The sequence below is a fragment of the Antedon mediterranea genome, chromosome 6 (assembly GCF_964355755.1).
Source record: "Antedon mediterranea chromosome 6, ecAntMedi1.1, whole genome shotgun sequence".
NCBI lineage: Eukaryota > Metazoa > Echinodermata > Crinoidea > Comatulida > Antedonidae > Antedon > Antedon mediterranea.
The window spans coordinates 23,191,445-23,216,335 of record NC_092675.1 but is presented as its reverse complement, the minus strand read 5'-3'; the positions used below and the strand labels follow the sequence as shown (position 1 = coordinate 23,216,335).

The following is a 24,891-nucleotide window of genomic DNA, read 5'->3' as shown; positions in this document are numbered from 1 at the left end:
AAGGTTGTAAGCTACAAGCAAGAAAATGGACAAACCAAAATCAATGGATTATGTGCTATTTCTGATTGGTCAATTCGCTTACGTTGCGGCTTACTTCCTTACATTATGTCCTATCAATGAAATATAAACCTTAGCAACAAAAATGTTAATAATAACACGTTATGAAAAGTCTTGTAGTAACAGCCACGTTTTTAAAAAGATTGTTATCAATGCACATTCAGCTTTACGACTGTCATAAAATGGGGTGCATGGTTTGGGTGGGGTGTGGGTTTTATGTGACGTTATTATCATTGTTTCAGAAAAGGTTTATATTTTGTATAATAAATACCCTTTCCCTGGGGAGAACATGTGTGACACTTTTGTAAGATACGTCCTGTTTTTGTGTGTGGAATATGTACAGTATACCGTAGTGTCTTCTGACACAAAATTAATGGATTGTTAATTTTTTCTATTAGAATGGAGAAGAAATACCAGTTGCTGTCAAAACTTGCAAGACAGAAAGCTTTGGTGAAAAATTCTTAGAAGAAGCCTGTAAGTACAGATGATATTTCCTGCTATTTGTATGACATTTACACATTTTGCAACTCATACTTTGATGGAAAACAATATAAAAAAAAACAACATGGCTGCATTTATAGTTTGTATATTTTTCTGCTAAATTAGTAAAAGGGTCAAGCCAAAAGTCTTGCAGATCTAAAGATAGTATAGAGGATATGGTGAAAGAGAGTTTTTTGTTGAAATTCATAATAAGTATTTATTTGTTTTAGATATAATGCAGCAATTTGACCATCCACATATAGTAAAGTTGATAGGTATTTGTACAGACTTTCAACCTAATATGATTGTCATGGAGCTGGCACCTCTTGGTCAGGTACTTATCATCTATTTCATTATTCATGTTTTTATCAATCACTGTAAAAAATTTGAACCAGCCTGCTGTTCTCATTTAAATTATGAGCGAAGGATAGTTCTGAAGTTTACACCATGGAAAATGATGAAGGCAGAAGTGTTTGAGATACCTTCATAAACTTTATTAGGAGAAAACATATGTTCTATTCTCTTAAACATATACTACTCAACTTTACTCAAGTGCTAGAAATGATGCATAATTAATGGTACCACTTCCTCCTTGACTTTATCTTGGGGAAACGTCATTCGGCGGTAGTTAATGAGGTGCCAAGGAAAAGAAGATTTAAATCACATGTGTGAGTCATAGAGTGCATGCCCACTATATTAAATGAGGCTTCTGGCTACTCACTTAATCCGGGACATACCTAAATTTATACAACTGGATAATCTGCCATTACTACAGCAATATTGTTAGGCATGCTGGTGCCTACAATACATCAAGGTATATTTGTTGACTTCAGGATAGTTTTTCTAAAACCTAAAGAAAATATTTATGTTGAATTAGAAGTTTTCTAATTGTAACTTTTACTTTTATTCCTTAGTTGCGTACATATCTTCAACAAAATAAGTTGAATTTGTCATTAAAGACGTTGATACTATTTGCCTACCAAATAAGCACAGCGTTATCTTATCTAGAAAGTAAGAAGTTTGTTCATAGGTGAGTGTGTTTATTTATTTGGAAGATTTACATTAAATACCTATTATTATTTATATGACTATTTAACTACTATTAATGTTAATACAGTATCTCAATTCTATTTTAAACAAACATTTGATTTGATTATTTTGCAGAGATATTGCCACAAGGAATGTGCTAGTTGTGGCTGAGGACAATGTCAAACTTGGCGACTTTGGTCTTTCAAGATTACTAAATACTGATAAATCATATTATAAAGGTTGGTTATTATAATGACTAATTCCATCATCATTTCCAAATTTTACTGGCAGATGCCTAAATTTCATTACTGAGTGCACCACTATGCCAATCTGAATACATATAAAAATACCAATTAAAATTCATAAATTCATTGCATTAATCAATTTAGTAGACGTTTCTGCCCATATTTGAGCATTTCAAAATTATAATTTTTTTTTTGACACAACACATAAGACCATTTTTACAAATATCATGCGCTTGTCAATAAAAGATAATTTACCAATACATACAGGAGCTATGTAACACATTCTGAAACAAAATCGTCCAGAATACATAGGATCCCTCCCAGATCTCTCAATTTTTTTAAATGGTGTCCTTTCATCAACTTAATAATAATACTCTAATATTATTTGACATGTGTCTGTAGTTGGTTTTTGGTCCTTTATTGTACAACATTATATTTTACAATTAGCTTCTCCTGGGAAACTTCCCATCAAGTGGATGGCACCAGAGTCTATCAATTTTAGAAGAACAACAGCTGCAAGTGATGTTTGGATGTTTGGTATGTAACAATTTTTTATTCGAAAATTATATGAATGAGTTGTACTTTATCCTCATGTTTACGTTTATTAATTAATTCATTCATTTCTTTATTTTGGATAGTCCATCTATATACAAATCATAACAAAAAAACAAGAAGAGAAACAATTACACTAGAAATATTTACAATATAAGCAACTTTATTTTATATAATGTAACCTTTAACTTTAAAATGTCTTAAATACTTTTTATGTTTTTTATCTAGGTGTTTGTTTATGGGAAATCATGATGTTTGGAGTAAAACCATTCCACGGTATTAAGAACAATGATATCATTGGTCTTATTGAACGAGGAGAGCGTTTACCTTTTCCAGCAGGGTGCCCACCAACTATATACAACATTATGACGTTATGTTGGTCATATGAACCATCATTACGGCCAACATTTAAAGATCTCAAGATCAGGTTGAGGTATGTTTCTATATTCAGTCAACTGTCTCAAAATCAGTGGCCATATTTACCATTTTTAAAATGTAATTTTGAACTGTACATTGATTTTTAATTTATGTAGTTGAGTTCTTCTAGGGCCCAGACATTTCATGTTATGGTGACACTGTTGCCTTTGGGGTCCCAGGACATAATGTCGAATAAATAAATGATATGATATGATACCATTCACACATTGGCAAAAAGAAACACCGACTCTTTAAATGAAAAAAGAATCTCCCATCTAAGTGAATACAATTTTAAGGAAATACTTAAATATTTATTGACATAAGTGAAATATTTAAATATTTATTGAGTTAAGTGAAATACTTAATATTCAAGGGAAATATCTCAGTGTAATTGACTTCCAGATTACTGGAAACTTTTGCAAAACCAGACTCCCTTATTATACTAGGTAAAGGTCAGCAATACAGTAATGCTACAGCCATTTGAAAAATTAGATTTTATCTTGAGTATTTTTTATATATTATTGGCTTGAGATTTTAATTGAATTAGGATGTTGTTGAGTCAGTCAAAGTAATTTATTATAGAGAGTGTTTTTGTCAAATGACTTCCTTAATTAAATAGTCTATTCTTTTTAATCATAAGCTGTAATTATACTGTAGTATACAAATTGTATACTTCAAATTTTTACCTTAAATATCTTGAATAAATGAATAAATAGTGAATACTTTATGCACATGGTTAGGCTCTTAATAGTATTTTACATAGGAAAGGTTTTTTTATTTGTATTTTTTAGTAATCAGTCATTTCTTTATTACAATTGTTCTAATATTGTTTTCATTTTTGTTAGTTTTATTATGCTCTTCTGTAATTTCTTACCTGTACCTAATATTACATTAAGTAAACATGATTGGAAAAAACAATATTTTATATAAATATTCCGGTATTTAAATTAAAAATAAAATGTCTATTTGTGTTAGTGTCAGCGTAGGCACATTTTACAGTACCAAACTAATTCTAGATTAAAGAGTGTTTAATATTATAATATATTTGGGCAGTATTATTAATTATTTACTTTTTAGTAACAAATAGATTATTTATACACTTTCAATTGAAAAATAAATGGCAGTACGTAGTTTTGAAATACCAGAAAAAATGTAAAATATAATAAAAAGGATTAAATGTCAGATATTTTAGATTATTAGATAATCCTATGTGAAAGTATATTATATCTAGGATTTATAGAAAAAGGAGATTTATACAGGATATGACAAGAGTAGTTAGCAAATATAGCACAATGACTCACAATTAGGAATTATGCCATCCAAAGTTTAGCAGTCTTTGCATTGACATAAAGTGTTTGACTTTTATCTTCTATTCATTCTATTTTACAGTTATCAGTTTCATTCAGTTTAAATATATCTACATTAGCATATAACTAGTTTTGTAACTGCATTTTGTACTTTAACGTCGGATTCTGAAACAGGTTTGCATGGATTACTGAATAGTGCTTTTCCTTTGTGATTTTGTTATATTGGATGTTATAATGGATATGTTTCCAACTACATTAGTAGTGGTTCTGAAAGATGATTGGTCGGTTATTTTTAATGTCGCATGATATATCTACTTAATTATGCAGTTTTGCAAAGTTTAAATTGACAACTTCATTGGAAATCATTGGTTTGGAACGTTCCTGAAACAAAACTTGCGCATAATTTCTATCTGTTTACTTGGATATTTTAATTTATTTTGAAGAATCGCTGTTGGTTAAATTTTATATTAAAACTGTAACTTTCATTTGAATTTGTATTACATTCATTATTTGGATTTATTGAGTCATTATGATGAACCGTCACCGTTTTGTAGCATCAGATCGTTTGCTGAATAGATGTCAGCTTTGTGGTAATTTATCAACTTTAAACATGTTGTCGGATTTAACTCGGTATGCATCTTAAAGCTCATTCTACACTATTAAAAAGTGTGATGTTCTAAAATATGGTAGTGATATGCCCAAATATGGTAGTGATATGCCCAAATATCATCATATCCATATATGGGCACATCACTTTTTATTGTCACATAAAGTTTGATAGTGTAGACAACGCTTTATACACATGTTTTATTAGCGTAAAACTGAAAATATGTTTAGCACGTATCTCTATTATCTTTTGATGATGATGGTTTTTATTGATGATGATTTTTGAGGATTGGTTCTCAATAACTGTATTTCCATTTGTTTGTAATTTTACTGTAAATTGTGTGTACAGAAATAGGTTTATACAGGCATTTTCAACAAATTAACAAGAGTTTTTGCTGCAAACACCTGTATAATGTGTGAATTTTTAAAAATGTTTTTCCCTAATGTTCTGACACCAGCTGGCTGATTAAAAACACCCAGTTGATTGCATGTTGGAAATCTATAATCAATTGCTGTATTTCTATGCATATATGTTGTTTTAAGATCACTTTTTCAACAACAACAACCACACATTTCAATTTATTTTATTTCGGAAATTTCATCCATATCAACAAATGTACAAACAAAAAAAGAAAATTCGCAAACACTAAAGGTTAAATATATAGTATACTTCTCCATCTACAATACAATTATGTAGCATATGTTTGCAAACACAAGCAACATTGATATACCAGTTTATATTTAGGGAGGAAAAATGCAGAATATAATTCAAGTTAAAAATAAAGCTGGTAATTAGTGTTTGATGTAATGCTTTTGAATAATATACATTGGTCACCAAACTCGAGAGTCTTTCCAAGAATAAGCTGAAATGAATTAGAAACTAGTCTATACATATATTAGAAAAAGTGTTTTGTCAAAGCAAAATGATTATATTGCTGATTTTTTTATATTTTCTCTTTTAATAGTGAAATATTAGATGAAGAGGAGAAAGCAGAGGATTCCATCAATCGACAAGAAAAAAGAAAACAAGATTTGGTTGCTCTTGGTTTAGTGGCAGCTGATGAGCCACCACCAAAAGTAAGTCATTTATATATATTTTTTTGGCCTGATCTATCAAGACTTTGTACAATCACTTGCACTGGTGAACGGCTAGTGTTGCCGAAAGCTCTGCTAACTGTTCTGGCTGTTTTACTTTATCGTTTTGATTTAGTTTTTTTGCTTTTTTTGCTTTTGTATCTCCATTGAGATCCAGCCACTGATACCCACAGCATTGTCATTTTTTTTCAGTAATTTGCCTTAGGATTTATATATATTTTTGCTATAAAAAATCCCAGTTTACAATACAGTTCATTATTTTTATAATTTGTGTTGGTTATGTCAGATATTTTGCTAGTGACACTGCAAAATGATATGTAGGAAGCTGTCAAATTGCAGCGACCTAGACACTAATTATGTCATGTTAATTCCCTGAGAACCTATTTAGCAAATTCTATGTCCAGATGTAGACCAGAAACACATACGCATAGGTACTAAGTAGATGCAAATCACAGGCTTCCTATTAACCTCATAGTGTTTGATAAAAGCAGTCAGCGTTTCACAAAAAAAACGTTTTTAAATTAAGAGAGCTTGAAGAAATTTTTCATTTAGTATTTCCTTTGCTCTTCTGTAAAGCTAAAAACATAAAGTGTTATGTAATCTTAAAAAATAATTAACTAGTATGTTAAAGCATTAGTGTCACTTCATGAACAAAATGCAAAATCCATTTGACATGTTTAGTGTCTGTAGTCACTTTACTGCCATTTTGTGTGTCACTTACAGTTTGAATCACCTTTTCAGCTGTTTGAATGTCAAAGTGGCTTACATTCAACTCGTAATATGTCCATGTTATTAGGAAGAGAGTGTAACTGTAACACTAATCATTCCATTTACAAATTTCTTAGAATATAAAATACAATAAATATGCAATATATTTCCAATACACATTTCCATACAATCAATATGCTTGATAGGATTACTATAACAGATTCAGAAAAAAACAACTTTTTGTTTATAATTTCAATCTAAAATAAATGTGAATTATTATTTTAATTCATTTTTGCATCTGCATCATAGGGTACTACATTTTACTTTTGTCAAATTATGAATTTTTAACAATTGTCCATAAAAATGTGAAGACAAAATAGAAAGTTAGTTATGCCCTTTTTAAACTTGTACACATTTTTTTCCACATTGCTCCATCTTAGAATTATTGTGTTGTGAATATTTTCTGCAATGTTTCATGTATTGTTATTTATTTATTCAACCATGTTTCAAGAGGGTGACCCAACCAGCGGAAGCTGATTTTAAGGGGCCCTACGCCCAACAAACTTTGCACCATTTGCTGTGCATGACTAAAATTCAATTGGGTGCTGTAGTACGTCATTCCGCAACCTATGAAATTGTTTCTGATACTGAAACTTTTCATTAATTATACATTTTAACCTGCCACTGTGTCGAAATACTAATGGAATAGAATAGTACTTTTCTGGTAATCTCTATCATACTCATTTACAAAATTGCTATTGAATAATTTCAGCCATCAAGACCATCGTATCCAATGATTCCAGTACCAACAACACCTGTATTACATGATCCATCAAACCCGTATGCTGTACCTAATAAATTTAGAAAACAATCTGCATCTAGCGAATTACCTAACAGGCCTTTAAGTTTACAAGTAAGTACAGTTAGTTAGATATCAAGATATAATGTAAGCATTGCTTGATTTTATTGTTCCATTGCATACACAGTAGGGATTATAATAACTTGTTTTTATGTATTTATTTTTTCATTATATTTTGGTTTTAACACAATATTTTGTAATTTTGAGATTATTTTTTTTATATAAAAGGATTGCAAATAAACTAATAAACTTTTTGGGCTGTCCTGGAAAATCTTTATAAAATATACTTGTTTGTAAATATATTTATCAGTATTAATGTTATCACTTTGTATGTATTTTTTATAATGATTTTTCAAGTAAATAAAAATCAAATTATGACCAACAGGAAAGACAAGACCAACAATTACAATTAGAAAAAATGCAAGAAATGCAAAGAAAAACAGAAATAGAACAGCTTGAAGAACAGTTGCGTATACAGAAACTTGAATCAGAAGAAGACTCAAAATGGCTGGCAACTAATGCTGAAACACTGGTGAGTACCTTTTTCATGACCTGTTTCTGAGCTGCTTTTTAAACTTTAAGTATAGCAACATTTAACTGTAAAACAACACCTTTTAGTCATATAACATTGTGAAAACTGTAGCCTAATTGTAACTGTTTTGAAAGGCCAAACACATTTTCAATAAAATTATATTTTTACTTAATTTAGAAACCAAAAATTGATTCAGTACCTGATATTGTCACAACAAATCAACCACCTGTCCCGGTAAGTCATCCATTATTTTTCTTATTTAGTAAATGCTTGCAGTATCAGCAACTCCAATGAGATTTTCAAATGACGTTTCTCAAACCTTCAAACGTGTATGGAGTACTAATCAAGTTGTTTGTTAATGCAGAGATGCATAGCCTTTTAATTATAGCTATTTTAGTTTTGGTCTCGGCTATTTCAGTCTAGAAGGCCTAAACTAGAGGCTTCCTTAAACCGTGCATACCAAATGGTCTCATCTATCATTCTGTACTTCTATTGAGTCCATTGTCTTAACAAAAACCAGTTGTGGTTGTGGGTTAGTGCTACCTAAATTATAATCATAATAATAAATTGTTTGAAGGTTTGCATGACGAAATCAAATGTTGATATAAAGTTTGCGGTACACCACGTACCGCAGGAGTGAGAATGTTTCATTCTCACTCCTAAGGACGATCAAAGCATATTGATCGAAACGTCGAGAAACTCAACAGTTTTTTTAAGAACTTTACATCAACACAATAACACATGGAATTTTGTGGTAGGTAAGATGGGTTTGAGTGGAGGATGAGATAGTTGATAGGAGAAGGAAACTGAGAAAAAAGAAAAACATACAGCGAGAATGATTGTTGTGCAATGTTTGTTTTTTATTTTAATTGCTATTATTTTGGGTTTTTTTTAGTCTATTGCACCATCTGAAACAGAAGTACCAAATGAGGCTGGTAAGCACTTTTGATGAATCTTTTGAATTATAGTTTCCTATAATTTCTTGTTGAAATATAGTTTCCTATAATTTCTTGTTGAAAATCTTGATAATATTGTGCTCAATCATTGCAATTATAAAAAAGTACAAATTTTACATTTTTTTTTTAGAATCTGTTGGAGAAGCAACAGGAGCAACACAAGAGGTTGAGGTTAGTACTTTTTTTTATGATGCTTTTTGTTAAAATATCTGGTGCATACAGATACCTTTTTTTACTCAAGCTCCTGTGAATACTGTTACGGCAGGCTCTCATTGCCGACAGTGCCGGAGAACGGAGCAGTGTAAATGGTTCCTCAGCTTTTCTTCTTTGTTTGGCTATCTAATTGATATTTTTTATTGATTTATTATTTTCCTTCATTTTTGTTTCAGACGGGCCCTACTTTAGATTTGGATAGAACCAATGATCTTGTCTTTGAAAATACAACCAATGTAGTGAAAGCTGTAATGAATATGGCCAACATGGTACATTGTGTCAAATCAGAACAATATGTTGACCTTGTTAAGGTAAATAATGAATATTCATGAGTTGAATATACCTTGTTAAGGTAAATAATGAATATTCATGAGTTGAATATGGAGAATATTATAAGTTGAAAGAGTGACTGTTCTATTAAAAAACGAATAGAAAGGTCTTTCAACAAATAAAATATTTAGTTAATACAAATCTTTCATATTTGTTTTATGACATTTTTGATTCAATTAATCTGCCGATTCCATCTTTAATCCAATGTCGAATGCTAGGTCATTACAAAAGACTGCTCTGTGATTTTATCGCCACAGTATGAGCAGTTTACACATACTCCACATGTTGGTTTTCACTAGCCAAAGTGTCTCACTAAATTTTACAAAAAGCGTACCTTCAATATTTTAAATGAATACAGGTTTTGGATTACTTTTTAAAATTTCTCTAACTGAATTTCTATATTTGTTATATGATTTATTTTCTTTCATGCAATTAAAAGCCTTCCTGCAATGAATGACTTTTCCAATGAGTGACCATGACTGATTATTATGTCGTATAGTATTATTTTGTCTCTTTTTCTGCCCAACTTGTTACTTTACTTTGCTTATTTTCTTAGAGTCTATGCGTAAAGTAAAACTTATTTAGGCTTCCTTCCACACACCGACAAACTGAACAAATTATTATTCTTTTTATTGTTAGGACATTGGAATGGCTCTGAAGACATTATTAGCAAGTGTTGATAATGTCCTTGAAGAGTTAGCTGAGCAAACGCATCGAGATGTTCAAATGGCTCACAAAGTGCTCAGCTCAGATTTAGCTAAGTTGATCAGTGCGATGAAACTAGCTCAGAGGTACGCCACAACAACATTGGATGGAGATTACAAGAAAGGTATGTTGGCTGCCGGACATGTGCTTGCAATGGATGCCAAGAATCTTCTAGATGCTGTCGATACAGCTAGGACACTTTGACCAAAATTCAATAATAAATTGTTAATATTGTATATAAGAAATTATAGATTAATTGAAATCATTAAAAAAAACGGAAAATTGCATTTTAAATCACTTTGTATATCAAAGGCATTATCCTCTCAATGTTTACCTGATTTTCAGTACCGTATCTTCACATATTATAGTACAATTCCCCAGCATACCATTATTATTTTGTAATAATATTGTAAAGATTTAATAACATGTAATTTCCAAAGTGCTGTTGTCAAAAAAGTGCCGTTCATGTGTAGTATATTGCCTTAATATTCAGTGAAGTATGTTAACAAGTTTTAAATCCATGTAGTTATTGTTTTAACTTTTGGTGTATTGTAGCAATAATATAGTTAGAAAACTGACATCTCATAATTAAATGTATAAGTATTTATTTTATTCACAGCATTATTTTATTCATATACTAAATAGAATAACAATCCATTTTAAAATCAAGTTAACCAAAAACCAATTGATTTTTTCATAACAAAAAATAAAATGGGTTTCATATTTGATTTATCTCTTGAATTAAAAAATGTAATTCTTATTATTTTGAACACTAATAAAACTAAATTAAAGAAAACATAATAACATCACAATTTTTCGCAAATATGTTCATAAATATCAAAATTCATTTTGAATAAACATAAACATATTGTGTGAAAAGATATGGCATTTTTGTTTTTGTGGTGTTATTATAATATGCTCCATTTGAAAATTAGTTAGTTTTCCGAATACTTGTGTCATTAACACGATATCTAAAATCACTTTATAATTTAATGAACATTTCCTTATAAGTAAACTATAATTGTGTGTTTTTTTTCAATAAGCTGACCTTCAAACTTTTGTTTATTTCAACTGTATGTTAGTTCAAAATAATCGTTTGTTTACTACAACTGAAGTTGTATTTAGTATTTAGTATTTTCAACCTTAAAAAAAAAATTTACTCGATATTTAAATTATGCACCCACAAATTTGTAAATTATAATGTATGTGAAAACGGCCTGCGCCTCAAATCAAGATAATTAGATTATTCAATTAATGTTCACAACTATTTGTTAGTAATGTAGTATTATCCTTAGTGCAATTTGACCAATAAAACATTTTTGAACATCGTAGGCCAATATTGGTTTTTTTGTCAATCAGAGAGTTGTAAACTCCGCCAGGACAATAAAGAGAAAAAGTATCGAGAAGCGAGATCCCGGTGTCTAATTAACGCTCTCTACAGGAATTATGGAAGCGAGATGGAAATTAGTCTGACACATACTCGGACAAAATGAAAACTTTACAACAAATCAAAATTCGAAATTTCCTAATTATATTGTTAACCATCTATCTTCTATGATAATTAAACTAGTCATCAAACACCGTTGACCCACATCTTGGGAAATCTGCCGGTGGCATTGAAGTATCACAGCCATTCCTGTCTGTAAATTCAACAAGATAAGACAAAAACAAACTGTTTCTAACTAATGTATTCAACGTCCATTTCCAAATTAACACCATGTACGTTTTAAATTATATTACTAAAATTCAATTTAATTACGAAATTAAATCGAGATTATAGTATAAATTGAGTAATTGGTGGTTTTTTGAATTTTTATTTTATACGCATCCAACAGCGAATAACTCGCCGATTACTGAATTTATCCTTACATATTAATTGCAAAACAACTTATTTCAAATATAAATATATAGGCCTAATATAAATATATATTTTTTTCCAAAATTAAAACTGATTTTTGTACTTTTACATTCTGTATACACATGAACACGTGTACCAAAATTAGACCAAATTATCCAAAAATAAATTCTTACAGTACCTGGCTAACTTTCACTGTAATGATGTTCGTACATTTACAAATCTCTTGAGAACAGTCAATGTCCTGTGTATATTCGTTGAATTATCCGATTCTTAACAACATTATATTCACGTCCACCACAAACAGTTTTAATGTTTTTATTAAATGATTTTAATGCTACATTATTATCATAATACTCTGAATCAACATGGTACAAATTAGGATCTACATGATCTGAGAAAACACAAATAGAGCAGGCCTCGGTATTGATTGAATTAAAAATATCGTTTTACGTCATATTAATAACAATGTAGCCTATTATGTTTAGAGGCGTGTTTACTCACTACTGATCATTTTTTCAAACATAAATAATTTAGGGTATATAAATGAATTTATCTATTATAATTCCATTCATGTGTTGAAGTAACATTTGGGTTACACGACACGATCCCACTAAAAGTCCCACAAAAAAAAATTTTTAAGCCTAAATCAAGACACACTTCAAGGGCAAAATAAATTCAAATCAAATAAAATCCAACAATTGTCAATACGTATTATATACTCACCTAGTGAACACGTGTTTTTAAAAGAAAGACTGGTTTTATCTGTTGGAATATCATTAGACCTACACATGGAATACATACCGTATTCAGGCGAATTTTTATACCGTACTATGGCTGTTCCATTTCCAGAACAGTCAGTTTCTGGGAGTCCGTAGAAAAACAGACAAAACGGTGAATAGTCATCTGTCTTCGCGTTAAACACGACATCGTAACTGTTTAAGAGAAAACAAATGCCAAATTTATATCGTTTAATGAATAGTGTGCAGATATTTTGGATAGTTTTTCTACAAAAAAAACGAGTATGGACAATTCAAATGTACTAGTTATTACTGAATTCCCTAAAAAACCAAATGTGTATGCCTACCAAGAAATCTTTTTACTATCATGTTATTATGTATAGATTAAATTTAAACAATTACTATAATACTATATTTACTGAATCCCTGACTTACCAAACCAATGCCTAATATTATGTATAGCATACATTAGGCCTACATTTAAACAATTACAATTATTATATAAATATCTTTTTTTTTAAATAAATTGAATTGTGTTTTTATAATATAGTATACTTTAAGTTTGCCACCTTCTTATTTAAAGGTGTATCGAAATCATACGTTCTTCTCACATTTCTGGTAGAAAAACAAGTAGGCCTAATCGCAACATAATGACAAACTTAGTTTGGTTTCCTCGCTTATTTGTTCTAATTATTATTTTATTATAGGATAGGCTTAGAATACAGAAGTATCCACACCAAAATAACACAATGTTAAAGGTAGTTTAGTTGTATTTCCACAAATCGTAACGATTTGATCAAAGATATTTTTTCAATGTTTTGACATGAAGCAATATACTGCAGATAAGATCACGGTCACAAACCTACCATTCATCCGGATTTATGATGAACGAATCGGCTGTATACGGTAAGACATCGGATCCGTCAAGAGATATTTCATTTCATGTCATTTATTTATTTCACTTTACAAATATATAAATATAAAGTGGAGGAGCCTAAAAGAAAGAAACTTGTATATTATTACAAAAACCATATCCACTGTTGATGAAACGAAAACGATGTCTCATCCCTTCGACAACTTTAAACGTAGCTGGTGGTGTAAAATATTCAAAACCATTTTTGTCCAAGAAATTTGTTCAAATTGCTCTTCCATTAATCAACATCGTTAAGTGTTTAGTCATATCGCTGGATCGTGTAATTAAAGGGGAAATAGCTGCACATCTTGGTAAAGACCAAGGTGATCTCCAATCAGAGACAAGGATCACATGCTCTGGCTGATCTATATCGTATTCGTTGCTAACTTCCTCCAATTCTTTTGGCTTTCATATAACAATTGAGTCATAAAAACCATCACTTCTCTGAAAACCTGAATGTCCGTGCCACCAGTGAGTGCCTGGGGGATATGCTACAAACGTATAAACAAAGGCTGGGGCTATGGGACAATGAGTTATCATTGAAGATCCGTCCATCCAGTTTGTTCCAGTTTGGTACATGCCATGCCAGTGAATTGTTACACCTAAATAATCTTGCAGATTATTAATAACTTTAACACGTATTGTGTCCCATTGACAAACCTATAAATATTATTGACAATGTGAACAATTTAAATTGCATAAGCACACAGCACAGCAGTTGAAAGAAATATAATGAATTGACGCTGAAAAGACTACAGATGTAAGCAGTGCAATTATAACAATAATAATATGGGTGTAATGACACTAATTCATGAAGCTAAGGCAGCGATATTTTATAATTCAAGTCAAGCGAAAAACAATTTGTCGTAGGCCTAATTCCTTTTAGAGTTTGGGGATCATAATAGCGACATAATTTGCTTGAAAATAATTAAAAGTTTCAGGAAAATTTGACAAAATATAAAAACAAATTGAGCATATAGAATTCATTTGCGAAACATTATTCAAAGATAAACAATAAAAGTTCAAGTGTGCTGGCAGACAGCAACTCGTTATCTCGCTCCTTATAACACTATGAATTGTGTTTATTAATCAATAATTAACTGCGGTAGGGCTGCGAGTACATTTTTTCAAAGAAATACGTAATTAAAATCTCTTTCTTACCTGTATACTTGGCCCTGGCATCAATCCGTTAGTTGCAATAAGTGCGCGGGCTGTCCCTTCACCCGTCACACATCCATTAAGAAAGCAATCATCGATATTAAATGGGCAATCGAAGCAATTTGCAGACATCGAATGAACCCATTCAACTACAAAGGTGTAATGGCATATCTTAGGTTGAGGTGGATATTCAAAAGTTCTCAAACATTCATGTTCGTAGTCTTTGTTTCGAGACGTATATTTACCGCAGACACAACCTAATATAGACAAATAGAAGGAGAAACGTTATAGTTTGTAGACAAGAAATTGCAACTTCTTGTGGTTTAATTGTCGCTAGACATAGGCCCCTATAATACAGTACGATTATCGGGTAAATATTATGCAAGTACGCCAGTTGTTTTCGGCTTATAATAACATTTTTTTATTTTCTCTATTGACACTCATTTTTCGAGGGCTCGTCCAACTTTTATTTGTTAACATTATACTTACATAACAGTTTTATATACTGATCTACTTCTTGCTCTTTGTAGTAAAATATTACACAGGATATTTATATAGGATGAAATAAAATTAAAATACATTAGGCCTATTGTATGTAGAAAAACTATTTCAGGCGTTCATCACTTTTTCCTTCAGTTAAAATTGTTAAGAAACTTATTAAAGAATATAAAATGGCTAGAAAAGGTGTGAACATATATAACTAAATTGAAAAAAAAGTCTTACCACATAAAAAGACGCATAGTAAAATGCACATGAAGTTAGACATCGTAACTCTTTCATTTAATCGCTAAATCGCCAATAAATTAGTCCATGTTCTAGACATTGACAAGTCATCATAATTCTGCAGGTAAGCATATACATCAATGATAGTTTGGTAATTGTATTTTTCTATTAAAACATTAAAACATTAAAAGGACGAAATTACCATTTCAACTCAGATAAAGTGAGGGTATCGATTAAACATTAGTCACTGATATTTGTTTCCCATTGTTAGTTATAGAGTATAGTATTATTATAATTTCAAAAGCCAATTACTGAAAAACATGACAATATCGTGAGCATTAATTGTTCAATCTCAATTGAATGCATTTGAATAAATAAGTTATCTATATATAAATTTACGTAAGGGCAATATTCGGTAAATCGCGCCTTACTTCTAGAATTTTAACTCGATGGTATATAAAGTTGGTTCGTACTTTCGGTACTGATTTTAACCACCTGATGTAACCCTGTTTACTAATTAAATAAGTGGTATACACTGTCTAATGGATGTCCATCTTGAAAAATACCCGCCACAAAAATGCGAGGAGGCTTCGCATTTTCCTATCTCCTCCTACGATAATTGTTTTTAATAGCTGAAAACCGGTTAAACAGCTAGAGTACAGCATCATAATGTGAAGACAGGCCGATTTTCTTTAAAAAATACTATTTTGATAGATTTAATATACGATTATACAAATGTATTGATTTGCGATGAATGGAACATCCCAATCTCTCAGTCTGCCAGAGTTTGGTTTAACACAAGTAGGTAAATTTATGAGCCCTGGGTTTAACACATACGGTAGGTAAATATATGGGCCCTTTGAGAATAAACTTGAACAATACTGTGACAATACTGTAAATACCTATTAACTATTTTTGGCCCGATTTTTGGTCCTCATTTGAATCGAACATTTCTTACTGTGAATGTTCGTACTGTTAGATGTAGTATAAAAATATATACAAATAAACTTTATTACTGAGATTGTGGATAGGCTCTACTGTTAGATATATAAACACATTATTATATACAAATAAACTTTATACTGACAGTTCCTTCTCAACGTTTGTATTAATTGATAATTACCAATAATATAAACGTCGTAGTGGTGTATCGTGAAATATTATTCAATCGATTATGACAGTGACAGTTTTAACAAAGTATTAAATCGCAAATGTTTTACTGTATTGAGAGGTATATTACTTACAGACCTATAAAACATGAACAAAATATTTCGTTACTGAGTGGATGAAGAATATATTTTAAAATTGTTCCTCTTTGTACGTATCCGCTTTCCCACCCTCAACCCTAATGTTACATACAAAACACAAATTGGGTTTCTTTAAATGAGTCCAAATCAAAAATGTGGACTCATTTTGTGATAAGTTTCTCACTTCGGAAGTAATTCCCAGGGTGCTAATTTTAGTTGACTACATAAATCATCGTGTCTATTTATTCGTTTCTGTAAACGACAATGTATTGTAGTCCTGCAGTACGTACATTTGAAATCGCCAGTTTTGTTACGCTGAAATTACCGTGTATTTGAGAACCATGGGCACGACCTAGATGGTACGCGAGCGAAGCGAGCGTACCATCTAGTTGTCATAATTATGTCATGTTGTCAGCCTATGGTATGTTTTATAACCGTCCTTAATTTTAAAATTTGTGTAGCAATTGGGAGGTGCAATAAGTGTAACGTTTATTAGTCTAGTTGGTCACATCTTGGAGTAATAATTATTTTACTTCATTATGCTAATTTAATTTATATTGTAGAGTTAGATAAAATCAAAGCCAATATACTCCCTGTTCCACCACAATGTATGTGACCTACGTTATGTGTCTATTATAAGTTGAATCATACAGTTTCAATACTTTTATTGTAGTAAATGGCTCAAAAAACCCCAACAATATATCAAGATCATTTCAAAATAAAATGATTTAGAGGATTGGACGCGCAGGAAATCGAAATTTGCTGTTTCCAGACTGGATGATGAGATGTTATTGTTTGTATTTTTATGGGAGTGATTGAACATAACTGCTTTTGTATAACTTGCTTTCGTATCAATAGACAAAATAGAGTTTTGGTACCACCATGGTACTAATACATTTTATTACTTGTAAAGAATCATTCACAATAGTTACCTAGGCAGTAGACAATTTCCTTCTAGACTTAACTCCGCAAAACAGTTATATTTTTTTATGAAGTTTTCAAAGAAACTTCACTTTTATTTTCTTGTTTACCTTGTCTCTATGACTAATTGTTATAGTTATTAATATATATCTTGCCAATGTGTTATAATTGGTATTTTGATGCCTGGCAGACATAATCACTGGAAAGTGTACTATTCGGGGGTTAGTTTTATGAACTGAAATCAATCAATTACATTCGAATTATGAGTAGTGGAAAAGAAACAGATAGAAACACAGACGTTGAAACTAGCAATATTTCAATTCCATGAACGACAGACGATAATACAGCGGCTGACATAAGATGTGGAATTGAACAACCAAACGTTTGGTTGATCAAGATGTTGAGCAACAAGATGCGTCAGGGCGCAAATCTTGGATTAAAGAACATATGGTACATATATGGTCTTAATTGTAGGAGGAATTATGTTAATAGTTGCAGTCACTGTCACGTTATGTATTCTTCTCATTAACTCAAATTCCACTAGTAAGTACTTCTTTACTTTTATCTTAGCGTCCCGCGACGCTGGAACCAAAAAATATTTTCTAGCCTCCTGCGTAAATTGTTAGTGCTTGGTACTATGATAAAGAACGTTTTGATAACTGCCAATTATTTTCGGCTTAATTTATTTAATTGTGCATAAAAATGTATTTTCAATTCACAATTATTTATAAAGAAAAAAAACCCCTTAATCTAAATTTCTTATCAGATGGTACCTACACATTTGCTACAATTTGTACTCTATTAAAACCTTCTAAAAAATGAATTGGGTACATATATTATTAATATTATAAGTTTAGCTTCTTAGTGACCATGTTAGTCTAGGTTCTAATTTAAGGCTGCTACACTGGATAAACAAATAATGTTCTTACATAGGCCTAAATCAAACGAAAGAAAGTTTTTATTCTAGAACTATAGGATAACCATTTATGCATTTTTGATAAACAAAATAATATTTTAATATTTCAATAAAATTAAAATAGAAACCATTATATGGAACTACAAATATTTATTAGTAATTTAAAAACACTACTATACTCTCAGCGTACGTGTTCATTGACCAAAGGGTTTTTCTGTGGCTGCGACACGATTATTGCCATGCCCCTCAAAAGAGCGGAGAATATGTACATAGTACGGTATTATTGGTAGCCAGACATACGACAGACTGAGTTCCTATCTATCGCGGCGAGACGAGCTCAGTATCTTGCTGATTGCCTTGGTAGACGTAAGTTAGTTGCTAATAATTGATTTAGTAGACAGTTCGTTTTTTTGGTTTTCTGAATTATTACATTTTAAAAAAATCAAACACATTTTTCAACAAAATATTCAAAGAAATTATATCAGCTTTTGTCTCTCGAGTGTTTTTTTTTAATTTATAAGCTGCCTGCTATTTGGTTTTGTTTGAATGTCTAAATTAACTTTTCACTGATATTCCAACCTTTAGCATTGTTTACTTTGTCTCCATGACTATGGCGATGCTAATGTGTTAATAGTTATGGTGATGTTTCAGTGACTGATATCAACCGTCACTTCAAACTATAACGTTCATGGTTAAACATCTTTCATAAAGAAAAAAACTACTCCACTTTTCACCATGAGTCAAAAGGAAACAAATGGAAATGGCAATATGGAGCTTAGCACTATTTCAATTCCAGGACAAGTGGAAGACAAGGAAACTGTTGAAAAAGTAAAATCAACAGACCATTTGGTCGAACAAGATGTGGAGAACCAAGAAACGTCCGGGTGTAAATCATGGATTGGAGCACATACTATGGCTGTTGGAATTGTAGGAGCAGTTACAGTAGTAGTCGTTGTAGTCACTGTTACTTTATGTCTTCTTCTCATTGAAGACCCCACTGATCCTAGTAAGTGTCTTGTATGTTCTTCTAAACATTATGAATACTGTCCATTGTCGGTAGTTAAAAAATAAAATAATAAGCATGGATTTAATAGAGTTAACTAGTTTAGTTAATGAACACCACACTGTAAACATAGTATAATCGTATAAAATTAACTTATATACATATATTTATATTCAGTTTTCTTCAATGAGAAATTTTATTCCGTATACGGGTCACCAAACCCACAATGTTATAAGTTACCATGAACATTAGATAGGTACAAATAACGTGATCTTTAGTTACTAAGACTAGGCCTATAGGTGCACCTAAAATCAAAGAAAAATATAATTATTAATCAGCAATGCATACAATTCTAAATATGGAGTGTGTGATGCAATCTATGCCACCTATACTATAACTATTATCTCAGTTGCTTTTTCTCATTCTCACTGATTTCCTCATCTCTACCGTTTTTAAATGAAATCATTAATTTCATTTAAAAAAAAAGAAACAATTATTTTAATATTGGTCATTGAAATTTGTTTTGTATCAGACATTGGTGTATGTTAGTTCTAAATCGCCCGTTGATATACTGAAAATGTATTAATGAATTTGAAACGATAAGATGAGGACCGAGATTCGAACCCGGAAACTTCTGCTTGATATACAGATGCCATAACCGTTTGACCACTGGGGCTTTCATGGTATTGTTCAAACCCGATAGGATAGCGACTTTTGGTCTAGTATTAAAACAATTATACTACACATTATGTACATGGAAACAATATTTCAGTATTCACTTTTTTAAATTGTTATTAAAACATTGTAAACTAGCAAGACGAGTTATTAAAATGGTAGAACAATGCTGTTTGTTCTTGTTTGGGTAAAGAGCCTGTTGATTTTTACATTTTAAACATATTTTTGTTAAAGATGTTCTTACCGGTCCATGCAATTGAATCTATAACGAATCTATAATGTCATTTTGTATTTTAGCTACACCACCAACGACCAAAACAGAAACGATCCTACCAGGAGGAACAACTGATCCTTTATATGATTTAAACATAACTGACTCAACTACGTGGGCGTATGGAAACTACACAACCGACGAAACTGACCCGCCTATAGCAAATACCCGAAGTACACCAACAACCAAGGACTTAACACCAAGTACATTACTGGTAGATTCAACTACGGAATTGGTTGACAAGACTACATCCAACTCAAACCTGCCTAAATCAAATCCCCAAACAACATCAATAAGTAGGTCTGCGCCAACTACACCAACAACTAAGAACGTAACACCACCATCATCAACGACGGCAGATTTAACTACGACATTGGTTGACAAGACTACATCCAACCCAAACCTGCCTACAAATACACAAATTACAACAACTGATTTTACTACTACAGCATTAGTTAACAAGACTACATCAAATTCTCAAACAACATCAATAATGACGTCTGCGCCAAGTATCTCAACGAGTAATATTACTACAAATAGTCTGACAACTTCAAATACAACGGTAAATGGAAATAACACGTCAGTATCCCAACCCTCAACAAATACACCTAACATAACGACAACAATAACTACAGATCCAATCACCACCGTTATTAACACGACAGCCGTTACAACTGATGAAATGAACTCAACATTATTAATCACCGACGACTTCACTGACATGACTACACCATCATCGAGCACGCCATAAATCACTATGTGTATCCCTAATTTAGTTAGTATCTTAAAGAAGCACCTATGATGTGAAATGTTTGTTATGAAATGCATCTAAAGAAGGTTATGATATCAACCGTAATTATCGCGGGACAACATAAGAGACAGTAAAATAATAACAGCATTGTGTCTATCTCTGTACTGTATAGACTCTTTGGCAAAACTACCATGGAAAAAATGCTCGTAAATCCATAAGATAAACTCCACTAAAAAGAACAAACTAATAGGTTTGGAAAGTATGAACATTACATTTTCAGGAGCAAAAATGAAAACTTTCGTTTTGCCTTGTACTGTACATATATATGCCTATTGAAATTATGTTTAAATAACAAACTAATAAATAACATATCTAATTAGATTAATGTAATTGTTCTGGGTTTTTATATTTTATCAAGGGCTAAATTATCAATTATATAGACTTCCTGACGAAACATGTTATGTTCGCTAATTTATTTTTATGAATAATATTGTACATGTTGTATTTTTGTTATTGATTTACAGAAAATTTAAGGGAAAAAAAAGAAGAGAGACGATAAATTGAAATTTTCTTTCTATTTAACAGTTTAGAGATAATGCATTAATATAATACGTATGCAATTTACTTTAATTAGGCCTAATGGTATATTTTTCTAACTGCATTTAATGTATTTGCTTGCATTTCACTATAGACGTATAAATTAAACAAAATAGAATAAATATGATGTTGTGCCGCCTTATAATACGCTGGATACAGTATACCACGTAGCATGGAACGAACTGCTTCATTGATATTACTGTATAGAGTTTGTTTGTATATATTTGATGTGTTTGTTATATGTACGATTAATATTCAGATTGTATATTTCTAATACAAAAAGGTGTTTAGTTGTGGAATAAAAAAAAAATCAAAGAACACAATTAATTGTCTAATTTGTGTCAGTGATATTTTGTGGCATAAGTTTTTTTTACGAGTGGGTAAAAGCCCATTTATAGGATAATGACGATTGACGATATCTAGATACATTATGCATTTTTCTTACATATAACAAGAAAGGTGTTCATCTTCTATAGGATAATCTTTTATGATGTCATGATTAGTAGGACCAGATCAAAAACATAATTCTAAAAACACTTTTCTAGACTATAACCAGCCTATAAATTATTCGCGATAAAAACACATGCCCCATTTTTTTTCCGTCATGGTCTGGCCTCTGACATCGAATTAAAGTATGAAGTTCTTCGGCTGAAAGAAGAAGAAAACTGTCAATCTTTCAAGTCAACATTCATTATTTGTTTAAATTAATGTTTACCTGTCAAATAATGTGATTCAGCGAATCCTATAATAAATTACTATTTTACTACTGTATGATGAAATTACTAAAACAAGACAGCTGTGTTCATGCTGACGCTTTATAAGCATTATATCGTATTATCAACGTGGTCGCAATTGATTATTAAAGACATCCGGAGAAATTCTATATAATTCTGTAAAATAAAAATCTTTATTTTTTGTAAACCGTAAAATTTCAATTTTGATATAATTTTCTTTTTTTCTTTTGTCCACGATTTCGACACACGAAAGAAACTGTGGTGTGAATAATCATAATCATTATTTAAGTTCGGCTATAACAATTTATATAAATACTTTTTTTGTCTTCTGTATTTATTTATTGCTTGTTGTTAACTACATACACATTATTGCTAATATAAAATACCAACAGCATGCTGCCAATATGAAGGTAGTGTTGTAAATTTTGCATTAAGATGTTTATGATTAAACTGGTATTTTTTTTAAACGAATATTACAATTACAATATTACAATAATAATACAATAATAATATAATAATATAATAATACAATATTACAATTTAATGAATAATAATAATGATAATAATAATTTTGTTTTTATTTCTTTTGGAATAGGCTTGTACGTAAGCGTGTTGGTAATTTTTAAATTTTTATAGAGCGGATTCGTACAGTAGTCCTAGTAACAGTAAAGCGGTTTCCTATAAAAAAACAAATCGAATGTGCGTATAGGACATCTAAAATAAGCCTCCCTATGTAAAACAGCTTAAAGTATTACATTGTATTAGGCAACAACGTATTCGGTATTCAAACGTGTTATCTAGTTGATTATTGTCTGTATTCACATTGCCTAGCTACGCTTCTCATTTGTCTCTATGAAAACAACATATTATTGTTGCGTTGTTATTTACTTAAACACACCACCACTATGTTAATTTGCCTTGTCAAGAAATGGACATTAACCTTTATCAATATTCTGCATAATGATTATTTTTAATATACACATTGTTTGATTGTTAGACATTAATATTGTCTATCTAAACTTAGATAAATGCTTCTTTCTATTTGCTTCTTCTATTGTTAAGTCTTTCTTTTCCTTTATTATAATTATTGTGGACGCATCTTCACAAAAAGTGTGCCACTGTCTCAAAAGTGTAGCTTCCATATTTATTATATTATACAACAATATTTTTTTAAACGTTAACTTAGGCCTATAGTATAGTGTTTATTCGCCATGGAAAACTTTAACCAGTTCTCGAATGATTACTAAACCAGAAAGAACAATCATTTATCTGGTTTAAAAAAAATTTAAAAAAAAATGTACCGGTATAAAGACAACAACCTGGATAATTTGAATAATTTTCCTTTTAATCATTAATTATCATTAACAATCGCAATCAATTGGCTATATAAACATACATCACAAATCACAAAAGTATCAATATAGTTATGTATTATATATATTGTATTTGTCAGTTTGGTATTGATATGCAATATGTATACCAGCGAGGTATATAAAGCCATCATTACACGTTTTGTAACATGTTCTGATTCGAACACAGTATAGCTACATCATGGCATATTGTTTTCATATAGCTTATTAGCATCTACTGCGTGAACATTGACCAAGTGTTACAGACACATATTTGCTTTGTGAAACTTGTATTAAAGTGACTTGTATTATTAATATGACATGATTCTAAAACGCCTGTATTTTCACTAGGCGATTGATGGTGCATGATCCTTTCAGCTCGATTTTTGACGTCTTCATTTTTCATAATCATTTTTTATCAAAATATTACTATCATAAACGACATCATACTTCCTACACTTCCTAATAATCACTACCGTAACTTTCATAAATTAATATTTTAATTGTGAATAATTTCATTCTCCACACTAAATCAATATACATAACATAATAATAATAGTAATCACAATCATGTTAAATATTTTAGATCAATTATATATTATTGAATATACTCATATACATCATCCTTTAAATCGTCATCATTTATTATTTAGTTTACTTCATTTGATTCACTTTTAAATTACATTCGGCCTACATTGCATTTTAATTATTGGTTCTTGGTGTACAATACAATAATGAATGCAAAGAAGTTGAATGGGAGAAAATGTAAAGTCAATCTTTCAACGAATTAAATATTCTCTCCATTTAACAAATTTATTTCAACGAGATCGTTAATTATATATTGAACAAGTGTCGGCTAGTGTAGTGTATAGGCTAGGAGGAATGCTATAAAATCAGAAAGGCAGCGATTCAATTGTGGACGCGGAGTAGAACAGTTACAGACGACG

The 24,891-nt window shown here is 30.8% G+C and overlaps 3 protein-coding genes across 8 annotated transcripts in view; 2 read left to right on the top strand and 1 right to left on the bottom strand.

The window, feature by feature from the left end:
* The window catches only part of LOC140052195 (focal adhesion kinase 1-like), a 38,878-nt gene extending 27,335 nt beyond the window's left edge, over positions 1–11,543 (top strand). For 4 of the 6 annotated variants that reach the window (XM_072097647.1, XM_072097646.1, XM_072097644.1 and 1 more), the window contains 14 exons: positions 456–531; positions 768–871; positions 1,452–1,567; positions 1,702–1,805; positions 2,259–2,348; positions 2,592–2,796; positions 5,659–5,770; positions 7,269–7,409; positions 7,741–7,887; positions 8,065–8,121; positions 8,783–8,822; positions 8,974–9,014; positions 9,233–9,367; positions 10,026–11,543. In XM_072097647.1, coding sequence (XP_071953748.1) covers positions 456–531; positions 768–871; positions 1,452–1,567; positions 1,702–1,805; positions 2,259–2,348; positions 2,592–2,796; positions 5,659–5,770; positions 7,269–7,409; positions 7,741–7,887; positions 8,065–8,121; positions 8,783–8,822; positions 8,974–9,014; positions 9,233–9,367; positions 10,026–10,295 — 1,638 coding nt within the window. In that variant the 3' untranslated portion in view covers positions 10,296–11,543. The remainder of the gene's footprint in view (positions 1–455; positions 532–767; positions 872–1,451; positions 1,568–1,701; positions 1,806–2,258; positions 2,349–2,591; positions 2,797–5,658; positions 5,771–7,268; positions 7,410–7,740; positions 7,888–8,064; positions 8,122–8,782; positions 8,823–8,973; positions 9,015–9,232; positions 9,368–10,025) is intronic. The other 2 variants (XM_072097645.1, XM_072097648.1) reach the window with 1 other exon arrangement.
* A 2,464-nt stretch (positions 11,544–14,007) lies between these two features.
* On the bottom strand, positions 14,008–15,523 carry LOC140052506 (uncharacterized). The gene is made up of 3 exons (XM_072098112.1): positions 15,481–15,523; positions 14,761–15,014; positions 14,008–14,259 (listed from the first exon to the last, which is right to left on the bottom strand). Exons 1-3 carry the CDS (start codon positions 15,521–15,523, stop codon positions 14,008–14,010), a joined length of 549 nt encoding a protein of 182 aa, XP_071954213.1.
* Positions 15,524–19,299: 3,776 nt separating this feature from the next.
* On the top strand, positions 19,300–21,558 carry LOC140052505 (uncharacterized). The gene is made up of 2 exons (XM_072098111.1): positions 19,300–19,570; positions 20,540–21,558. Exons 1-2 carry the CDS (start codon positions 19,300–19,302, stop codon positions 21,262–21,264), a joined length of 996 nt encoding a protein of 331 aa, XP_071954212.1. The 3' UTR covers positions 21,265–21,558.
* Positions 21,559–24,891: the final 3,333 nt, after the last annotated feature.